Below are 11,041 nucleotides of genomic sequence, written 5' to 3' on the forward strand. Positions count from 1 at the left end.
TGTAGTTAATCCTGGCTTAACCCCATCATTGCTGATCCATTCTGAGTGGACACGGTAACCACTTGTCTGTGCAAGCTATCAAGTGATACTGTAGCTTATATCTGGCCAGGAGAGAGAAGCATAGAATGGTTTGAGTTGGAAGGAACCCTTGAAGGTCATCTAGTCCAACTCCCCTGCAATCAACAGGGTCACCTACATCTTGATCAGGTGCTCAGAGCCCCCTCCAGCCTGACCCAGAGTGCTTCCAAGGAAAGGGCATCCACCACCTCTGTTGTCCAGATCTTGCCTCTGGCTGGCACGACTCGCTTTCCCACCAGATTCTTAACACGAGCTTCCCTTGTTCCTACTGACAGCAATGGGCCCTCACCAGGGGTCAAACTGTGCCTAAAATAGAGCTGCCCCCTCTTTTAGCATGTGGGAGGATGATTTCATTAGTTGATGTGCACCGAGCTGCTCCGACACTGCACAGGAAAACACAACAGTGCAAATGAAAGCAGGAGGATGAGCAAACCCATCAGGCTTTCTGAAGTGTTTTTGGAAAGTGCAGAGCCAGGATGTTGTTTCTTTATAGTGACTGAGTAGACTGACATGTTGCAAAATACAAAGGCTCTGCATATTCCCAGCAGCGGAGTGAAAACTGGAACTACCCAGAAGCAAAACCTATCATCAACAGGCAGCCAAGCACAGCAGCCTCTCCAGAACCAGGAACAGGCACAGAAGGAAGGGAGGGGCTGAGCAGCCCCCAAAGAGCTTTTCTTTGGGCCAAGGGTGTGCAGCAGCCTCACTGAGAGAAGTAAAGAGCTGTGATTTAACGAAGGCAGTGCATGAAGTCTGCCCTCCTCAGAGGGCATTCTCGTCCCAATGGCATCTCTTCATCTGGCAGTATGGGCATTGGGTCTGCTCCCAGAAAATGGGCGATTCTGAATCTGTAATTTTTCTCACTTTCCTTCTCATCCAGTCCTATTAAGCTGTCCTGAAAAACCGTCCTTTGCTTGTCCTCCTGAGTCCTTGCTGTGATCCATGGCATCCTGGAGGCGTGTCATAATCGAGACTGAAAGCTGTGCTGTGCAGCTCTGTTCTCTCCAGCAACCCAGGGTGGAGAAAGTATTGACATGCCCTGATTTATCCCCTACAGATGTCATCTCCCTAGGAGCTGGCTTTTACTTGGAGGAAAGAGGGGCACACAGTGCTGCAGAAAAGCATCTGATTCAGAAGGAAAGGAAGAGGAAAATTTAAAGGACCAGGCTGAATGGATGTGGGGAGCATCATGGCTTTGCAAACCCAATGATCCAAGCAGTTAGCGCCATGAACCAGTGTTTCTGTCACCAGGATGAGCATTTCATTTGTGATGACTCTCCTCAAATTTGACTGCTCAGGAGTACTTTTGCATTCAGACTTCTGCAGATGTCATTCCCCACCAGGTCTAACCCAGCTCCGAAGATGAGAAGCAAGATCAGCAGGGCACTGCGTTTATCCCAATGTGAGCTGTGGGTGTCCCTGTGCAGGGAGCAGGGATGGCACCAGGACGTGTCTGAGGGAGCAGCACCCATGCTGTGCTGAGGGTGCAGATGGGGAGGGCACCATGCTGCCAGCCAGAAGCTGGGGACATCACTTCCACCACTGCACTGCAATCCATTTTAATCTCATATCAGTCTCCACTCCACAGCCATCATTTACCTGCTGATAAGCTCCTGTGGTCAGAGATGAAAGGTGAAGCCCGCAGCCCTCTGAGGATGGAGCTGCCCAGCTTCACAATACTGTGCTTCATGGAAAACAGGGGAAGATGCTGCATTCATAATATATCACTCATATCCATGTTTGTAAACAGATTTATCACACCATCTGCAGAATTGTGCTGCAGTCTCCATATTTATTTTCTTTCCATTTGTATAGCACAGCTCCTATTTAATTAATTTCATTTTTACAGTTATATACATTAGCAATCTCTTCTTTTTTCTTCCCCACAAAAAAAAAAAGGAACACACTCTCCGTGGGAGAGAATATTTAATCAATCAAATTTGTTCAGCTCAGTGCAAAACAGCTCAGGCCTTTACTGCTCTGAGATTTACCTGCCTGGGTTTGCTTCTCATCTCTTCACATCTGTGTGGAACAGCTGGGGGGGAAAGGATGATTTAGGACAACTCTGCTGGCAAACAGGATGTGCTGTTGGTATTTCCTGTCTCCTGTTGCACTGGGTTAGCTTAATTTTCAGAAATCAGCAAAGCTTAAGGTCAATAATCCTATTATAATCTCTCTGACTTCCTATAACTGATACTGTATATAAACATGTATTTGTCCAGCTGGGAGAAAAATAAAAACAGCCTGTTATGTTATCTGGTTTGATAAGAAAGGTTTAGTCATATGCAAATAAAAAGGTGATTTATTGAGTATAAAGAGAAGTCACTGAAAGAGAGAAGAAGCTTGCAGTCAGCAGCTGTGTAACCAGATTCTCTGCTTGGTGTTGGTGCATGCTTTCACTCTGGGGAAAGCAAAGAGCTGGGGCTCCAGCTGAGCCAAGAGGAGGGACAGGTCCCACCCAGGGCATTGGGGTGGTGATGGGGCTGAGAGCATGGGCTTGGCCCATGGTGCCAGTACATGGTTTCATGCTGATTGCTTTTACAGGAATAAAAATGCCAGGAATCTCAGTTATCTAAGTCAAAGGGAAGGCAAAGGACCTTGAGTTGTTGGTTTGGAGCCCACCAAAGGAGGATCTGGAGAGGATAAGCTGTGCTGTACCTTGTGCAGATGCAGCCTTGAGCTGTGGATCCAGTCTTGACCAACAGATACTGGAAGAAGACCCCTGGGGGCAGGAGGCTTTGCCTCCCTCCCTCTGGACAGGGAGGATTTCTGTTCTTCTTTGCATTGTGCCGAGCCCAAATTCCTGAGCTGGAGTAGAGAAGGAGCTGGAGGTGACTAAATCCAGTGAGACTTTTGCCAAGAATGAAGAGTGAGTAGGCTCTGGTCTGCAGACACTGATGACAAATCTTTGAAACTCAAGCCAATACTTTGGCAGGAGAGCTGTTATGTGTTTGTTTCGTTTTCTTTTTTCTTCAGTGGCCCGTTTTATTACTTTTTAGCTGTACAGTATGTTCTCAGATGGCATATTCGCAACCTCACATTTTCCAGTCGTGGCCATTGCCAACTGGGTGCTTGGCCAAGAACTTTCCCCTCTGCAAAAATGTTTGTCCAGAGCTCCAGAAGTGTGTTAGAATTTTCTGTGACCATATCCAGTCAACTCTAAAACCCTCTGACTCTACCTCCACACAGCCTTTAATGCTTTGAGCTGTGTTTCGAGGTGTCCTGCCAAGAAGTGCTTCCTAACACTTTGCCCTGAGGGAACTGTTTGAGCTATCTCAGATATTCCATCCCACCGCACTTTGTATCCATCCCAAAGCCACGTTTAAGTCCATAACATCATGCTCTCAGGCCTCTTGCAGATGAGTAAGCAAACATTTTTGCTGCAAAGCTAGAAGAATTTGGTAATGAAGAGCAAGATTGTCCTGGAATCCTTCAGTCTACCAGGTGCAGGGTTTGGACACCTAGGTTTGGGCTCACCAACACAGAGAAGCAAAGCTTCTGGTGGCATAGCAGGGAAGGAGGAAGCGTTAATGGCTGGCTTTGGGGCACACGGGCCAGCCCCAGGTTTGTCCTCTTTCTGTGGAAGAACTGTACCCTCTGAGAGTAATTCCTTTATAAAACGATTGCATTTAGTTTTGAAAATTGTTTGCATTGGATAACTAACCTAAATCATAGAGGATCTGAAAAATGAGCATCCTGGTTCAAACATAAAATCTAGCATAAAGGGTTAATTTGGCTTGGCTTTCATCCTTCTCCGTGATGAATCAACTCCTCACTCTCCTTGCTGCTGAGACAGACCATAGGAGATGGACCTTGAAAGGATGTGCTTCGTCTCCAAAAAGCTGTACTGCTGTTTTAATAGCCTTTCCCTGCACTCCCTCTGCTTGCAACTTGTTAGGGTCTCACATTTGCACACACAGGCACCACATTTAGCAAACGTATTTGCTGCTACAGCAGATGGGAAGAGATTAAGTGAGTGTTATAAAATTAACCTCTGCATCATTCAAAAGAAACAAAAGCAAAAAAGAAATGACAGGGTAATTGGATGCTTATATGAACAGGATATGCTCAAATGACTTCTACATCCCATTACAAATACTTAGAAACTGCACAGCATTTCCACTGCAGTGAGATTTCAAAGTGGTTTAATGGGCATAAGGAGTTCAGAGCTGATAATGCTGCTTCCAACATTATCCTTTCACTGCACAAAAATAGGTAGTAGCTATTGACTGGTGGAAATTGACTACTTTTAAAGCTGTATTTACTGACTTAGAGGTTCTAAGAGTCTCTTTACAGGGTTTTCAGGGCCTGAATATAATGTGTGCTGTAAGGAGGGGATGTGTTTAGTTTCTTCAACAGAGGACTGGTTCCACTGTGTGCTGGGCACGCAGGAGAACTGGTATAGGAGCAGGAACCTTCTGCGGTTGTGCTTTAAGTCCTGACTCTTGGAGAAGAAACATTGCTGGTGTGGGGTTGGTGCTCAGCCTAGATGGACTTCTCATGTTGTCTTTTCTTTTTCTTTCAGGACAAGCAGTTCACAATGTCAATCAAAAAGGAAGGTGCCCACAAGAAGTGGGCTGCCCTGAAGGAGAAACTCGGGCCCCAGGATACCGACCAGTCGGAAGCCAACCTGGAAAATGCAGAGCCGGAGCTGTGCATCCGCCTCCTGCAAATGCCATCGGTGGTGAACTACTCTGGGCTGAAGAAGCGTCTGGAGAACAGTGACGATGCTTGGATGGTCCAGTTCCTGGAGCTGTGTGGATTGGACCTCCTCCTGGAGGCTCTGGACAGGCTGTCTGGCAGAGGGGTGGCCAGAATTTCTGACGCCTTGCTACAGCTCACCTGCATTAACTGTGTGAGAGCAGTCATGAACTCCCACAGAGGCATTGAATACATTGTGAGCAACGAGGGCTATGTCAGAAAACTCTTCCAAGGTGAGGAGACATCTTCCTGCCACACAGAATGTGGGCTTTTTCTGTTGCTTATCCTCTTGCCTTGCACCAGACTTCTTGGAAGTTGTTGATTGCAGCTGATTAATAGAATTAATTTCTCTTAAATGTAAGTCTGTTCTGAAATGACATTGCTTTTGCCACTTAATCCATTTAGATGGACTTATTTTCACGCAGATGTCTCCTTAGTTCATGAGAATTGGGAATAAGCACTGCCTTGGCCATACACAGTCATGAGAAGTTCAGCACCCAGCTTCTCAGCAGGTATTTGCTATTAGTCTTTGTGAGACCCAAGAGCAGAAGGAAAGGCATTAAAGGAGCCTGGAGACCTGTAGCCTCTAAGGAGGAGGAAGAGTGGAATTGTTTAGACTCAAGAAGTTTTTTAGACCCAAGGTTGCCCACACAGGTGGTGGATGCCCCATCCCTGGAGACACTCAAGGTCAGGCTAGATGGGGCTCCAAGCATATGATTGATCTGTAGGTGTCTTTGTTCATTGCAGGGAGGCTGGACTAGATGGCCTTCAAAGATCCGTTCCAACTGAAACTATGTTAAGAGAGTCCATTTTTCATGTTGCCCAGTCTTTTCCTTCAAGGAAATGGGATGTAACATTGTTTGACATTTCCTGCCATTCATTTGGTAGGAAACTTCTCAGGGCATCTCCTAGGGCTTGATTGCATAGCACTTCTTGGCAGTGGGGCTGGGATGATAACTTCTGTGTCGCTCCACAGAGCTGAGATCAGAGCTGCACCCAGATACCCTTATTAATAGCTAATTAAAATGTATCTAATCTGAAAGATGGCTTGTTTCTGTCTATAGTTTTCAAGTCCTCTTCCTTTTCTTCCACTCTGTATTTTCTTAACCAGTGTGAAATGCAGAACTGGCATTATTGTACTGTGAAAGACAGTGGGATATCTTGGGCTTCTCAGAAGTCTGGCTTCTTTGTGCACCAATAAACAAAAAATAAGATAACCTAATCCATTCCCTCTCACCTCCAAGGGCTCATAGAGAGAGAGTAATGGAAGAAAAGGGAATGTATGAGGACTGGAGAGAACAAATGGCCTATTTGATATGCATGTTGAGTGATTCTTCACTAAAAATAAGATTCATTAATTGGGGAAAATAGTTCATCTGCTGTTCTAGAAAACATTCACATGTGAAAATTGGAAATAAAATACGTAACTGCAAGTGCTTGGCTGCTGTTACAGCATTTCCACTGGTATGTGGAAGAGATGAACAGCTACATACAGCACCAAAAAGCCAGTGGGGTAACTGAGCTAGCATTTACTGTTCCTACTAGAAGTTTCTACCACACACTGCTATTGGAGTGAGACATCTATAATTAAGGATATTCTTCTTCCTGTCTTCCATGTATTGGCTGCGCTCTTTCAGGTTTTCTTCTGCCACTGTCCATAAGCCTTATAGCAGAAGATGCTGAGATTCAGAACTTTGTGCTCTTAAAAATCTTTTTTTTACTTTGTTTTGTTTCATTCTCCTCCAGCACTTGACACAACTAATGTCATGGTGAAAAAGCAAGTATTTGAACTCCTGGCTGCGCTGTGCATTTACTCATCAGATGGCCATGGTTTGGCTTTGGATGCCCTGGACCATTACAAGGCAAGTTTTGAGCTGCAGGAGGAGAAAAGGGTTTGGAGTGAAGGTCACTTTGCATCATTTTGGTAAGAGAGGCAGGGATTTACAAAGGAATTTGTAAGAATTCTGGCCTGGCCAGCAGAAGCCCAGAGGCGTTGCTCTGTGATTTGTCTCTGGGTGAAGGACTACCAGTAAGAAGGTTCTTTCTGTCAGGAAAAGTACAAAGGTAGATGGTGCCACATCCATGGGTTTCACTGGTTGCAAGACCAGGTATATAAGTTAGCAGAAAGCAGGAGGAGTATCACAGATGTCCCCTGCTGACCAGACATTGTTCCATGGTAAGAGTGCTGCTTTTACCTGTATCTTCCTGCCTTGTGCTCTGAGGCATAAATTGAGAGTGGTTTTGAGATGGTGACCCTAGTTGAGAGCCTGCACTGAAGAGGTAGATGTTACTGAACTGTCTAAGCAGAAATGTCACTTGTGTTACTAACAGAATGTGAAGAACCAGCAGTATCGATTCAGTGTCATAATGAATGAGCTGTCGAACACAGATAATGTGCCATACATGGTGACACTGCTGAGTGCCATCAATGCCATCATTCTGGGGAAAGAAGACCTAAGAACAAGAACACAGATCCGAAATGAGTTCATAGGTAAGGATATTTGTGGCACCTAAGTTTCTCCAGAAAAGAAGTCCTTGTTCTTGGCCAAGCACAAGGCAGTTTTATGGCTTTATCTTCAGATGTACCTGTAAGGTGATTAAAGAGGGCTGGGGACAAAAACTGCAAATAATACAGCTGGACTCCTATTTCTGTGTGTGTCTGTGTGTTCTCTATTCTCTTCATCACTGTTTCTTCAGCCAGATGTATTTGATGCTCTTCCATACGTTTGATCTTTTCTATTATCCCACCACTCCCTGATATTCTCAGACGCATTTTTATAACCAGCCATCTTTTGTGGCCACTTTTCATTATATTACAATTCATCACAAAAGGAGATGAAGTTTGGATTCACCTCATATAATGTGCACAGCTGTGCTGGTGAGCCTAGGCTCCGTTTCCTTCTGTGGAGAAAAAGGGACATTTGATCACACAGTTCATCTGACTTGCTTTAGACATCTTCTTTGGAATGAAAAGACTTGTGCCCTAGAAGTGCCAGTGTCCCTCTGTAACCCCAGAGGGATGCTCAGTGGCTCACTCAGCTGCAGATGTGAGCTGCAGATCTCTTCATTTGTTGAATGAACCTACCTACTTTGACAGATCCAGGATAGCTTCACTTTTTATTTCTGCCAAAAGTGCTTATGAGAGTAGCATTATATAAAGATCATAGTAGATCAGTGCCAAGTAGGTCATAATGCCAATATGTATTTGTTTTTTTGTTCTCCCAGGGCTTCAGTTGTTGGATATTTTAGACAAGCTAAGGTAAGGATCACTGTTTAAATTTTCTTATACAAATGAGATTCATAGTAACATAGCTGTGGAAGTTTAATACTTAGCAGTCTTCAGTTGTGTGAGGTATACATGGGCGGAGTGGACCACACAGGTATGTACCCATTACATGGAACTGGAGACGTTAGGCCAATGTTAAGGTGCTTTCATCAACCACAGTGTCATGAGGACAGCTGTTGTTGCAGATGGCAATGACAGAGGCTTTGGCACAGATGGAGCACAGATCAGCAGTGCCCTTGTTGAGGCTGCATTTCAGACTTAACCTGAAGTGATGCTGTGGGCTCACTGAGCAGTTGATGTATTTAAGCCCCTCAGTGCTGGTGTTTGTCCTAGAAGTGTTCAGTTATAACACCTTTCTAATGCATATCTGCATGCATCTGACTTCAGGGTTTCATAATTTTAAAATGATGTTCTATCAGAAAAACTCATGATAAATTCTAGAATATTTTATGTGTGAGTTGCAGTTATCCATATAATTGGAATAGCTCTATCCAAACCCTTAAAAGTTAGGGAAGAGAAGGTCTGTCAATACTGACAGCAAGCACAAGCAGAGTTCTCCTGCACTGAGTCTCTCAAGAGTGCTAGAAAACTTGGCTTTAGAATGTTTTTGTTTTTTTTAATTGAATTTTGAACAGCATAGAAGGAAGTTTTTTTAAAAAGCAACGTTTGTGTTGACTACAAGAAAAAAAAAGGTGCCAGCCCAATTTCAAAAAAGGTAGAAATGCCACTCTGTTGTTACTGCTCCAAGGAGAAGTCCATACAGAGCATACTCTGGGCCAGATTATTCCATGAATAGTTCTGTTCATTTCTACGTGTTGAGTATACAAAGAGGTATATTCAGTTCAAGAAAGGATACACTGATGGCATTTGATTCTCTATAAATAAGGTAGAGTTGGGCACTTCCAGCATGAACCAGCCGAGTCTGAGAGGCAAAGAAATAAAAGCCATTTAAAGAAAAATAATTGTCTGAAAATCAGTGAAGGGCTCTCCAGTGAAAATGAGTACTGTAATATTTTAGAGACATAGAGGAGGAGGATCTGCTTATCCAGTGTGATACATTTGAAGAGTTCAAGATTGAAGATGATGAGGAATTACTAAAGATATGTGATGGGATAAACATGAATGATCACCATGAGGTCTTTTCATCTCTCTTCAATAAAGTAAGTAGGCCCTCACGTGGGTTGCAAAGACCTGCAGTGGCAAAGTTAACAGACTTTGCTTGCAACCAGTCTGGTACACAGACTTGGTGTGATGGAAATCTGCCTTGTTTTCCAGGTGAGCCGCTCCCCGATCTCCATCCAGCTGCTGTCCATCCTGCAGAGCTTGCTCTACTTGGAACCATCTCACCACTCCAGCCTCCTGCTGTGGGAGTCCTTGGATGCGGTAGTGAACAGAGCCCTTTTGCTCGCCAATGACAGTAAGAATGACATACATCTAGCCTTGTAGTCAGCTCTCTTTTTTCCTCATTCAACCCAGTGCCCACAAAAGTTGTTCCCTGGGAAGGAAGCAGAGACAAAACTATACCTGCTGCACAGGGTCATGTCTTGATGGGAAGCTCCAGCCATACGGGTGCCAGTGGGAGCTGGACATGTTTAGCATTGGGCTCGAGATTCACCATCTTGCTTTGATGGCTAATCCCTGGCATTGTAGTGAGCCTTGGGTCACAGGAGTCAATGAGAATCTGTTTTCATTGGCATCCTGCCACTGAGGCTGGCTGGCCTTGCTGGCAGGCATGCTCAAAACAGTGTGTATGAGCCAGTACCATGAGAAAGAATTTCCCTATAAGATGAAAGTACCACTGGGTAAAATGACTCCAGGCAGTGGTCTTTGTAGCTCCAGGTCTGTGGGAGCTGAATAGAATGAACAACTCATTGAGCGTCATCCTCTTCTCTGACCTCAACATGTTTTTCTAGTCCAAGGAAACACGGTTGAAGAAGTAATTGAGAGGCTATTGTCTATCAAGAAGCATCCAAACAAGCAAAAAAGAGCTGAAAAACGTCTTTCTGGTAATGCAAATGGAGGCATCCAGACTGAACGAGAACCATGCACAAGTGCAGTTCAGAGTCTGATGGGATCACCAAACCCCTGCAAGACACCAGAAGCTCCCTCAGGGCCACAAGCCTGTGAAGAGAAGACCTCGTCCTCACAGCTCTCAGCCTGCTTCACCTCACCACAGACCTCTAACCCTCCACCCAACGCTGCTCCTGCCCTTCCACCCCCACCTCCTCCACCCCCACCCCCACCACCTCCACCCCTGCCCTCTGGACCAGCAGCCATGCCCCCCACAGCCTCCGTGAATTTTCCACCAGCCCCACCACTCCCTGGCATCCCTCCTCCTCCACCTCCATTGCCTGGTATGGCAGTCATCCCTCCTCCACCTCCATTGCCTGGTATGGCAGTCATCCCTCCTCCTCCACCCCCATTGCCTGGCATGGGGGGTATCCCACCTCCACCCCCACTGCCTGGTATGGGGGGAATCCCACCTCCACCCCCATTGCCTGGCTTGGGGGGAATCCCACCTCCACCCCCATTGCCCGGCTTGGCAGGAATCCCACCACCACCCCCACTTCCTGGCATGGGGGGCATTCCACCACCACCCCCATTGTCTGGTATGGGGGGCATCCCACCCCCTCCACCACCATTGCCTGGTATGGCAGGAGATAACATAGAAGCTGTTGTGGCTCCCCAATTCAGCTGCCCTCTTGGCTTCATCAGTCCTCCACGCAAGGCAGTGAAGACACCAACAATGAGAATGAAGAAGCTGAACTGGCAGAAGCTGCCCTCCAACGTGGTGAGAGGTGGGTGCTTCTGGTATGAAGTCACAGCTACTTTATAGGACGGGAAAAACAGCTATTTCTGAGTTTGTCAGGTTTAGCTGACTCCATTTAGACACAGACTTTCCTGATTTCCATTACATGCTGAGCTTAAATAAATAGAAGCAGGATGGAACCACTAATATAATAACCATCCCAACTC

The 11,041-nt window shown here is 45.6% G+C and overlaps 1 protein-coding gene across 8 annotated transcripts in view; it reads left to right on the top strand.

Annotated features, from left to right (window-relative positions):
• The window catches only part of INF2 (inverted formin, FH2 and WH2 domain containing), a 38,391-nt gene that overhangs the window by 10,536 nt on the left and 16,814 nt on the right, over positions 1-11,041 (top strand). For 7 of the 8 annotated variants that reach the window (XM_015287853.4, XM_015287852.4, XM_046941943.1 and 4 more), the window contains exons 2-8: positions 4,604-5,012; positions 6,526-6,641; positions 7,111-7,270; positions 8,005-8,038; positions 9,084-9,225; positions 9,341-9,482; positions 9,979-10,863. In XM_015287853.4, the coding sequence (XP_015143339.2) occupies positions 4,619-5,012; positions 6,526-6,641; positions 7,111-7,270; positions 8,005-8,038; positions 9,084-9,225; positions 9,341-9,482; positions 9,979-10,863 (1,873 nt within the window). In that variant the 5' untranslated portion in view covers positions 4,604-4,618. Of the gene's footprint in view, positions 1-4,603; positions 5,013-6,525; positions 6,642-7,110; positions 7,271-8,004; positions 8,043-9,083; positions 9,226-9,340; positions 9,483-9,978; positions 10,864-11,041 lie in introns of those variants that run through there. The other variant, XM_015287854.4, reaches the window with a different exon arrangement.

This window comes from Gallus gallus, chromosome 5 (assembly GCF_016699485.2).
Source record: "Gallus gallus isolate bGalGal1 chromosome 5, bGalGal1.mat.broiler.GRCg7b, whole genome shotgun sequence".
NCBI lineage: Eukaryota > Metazoa > Chordata > Aves > Galliformes > Phasianidae > Gallus > Gallus gallus.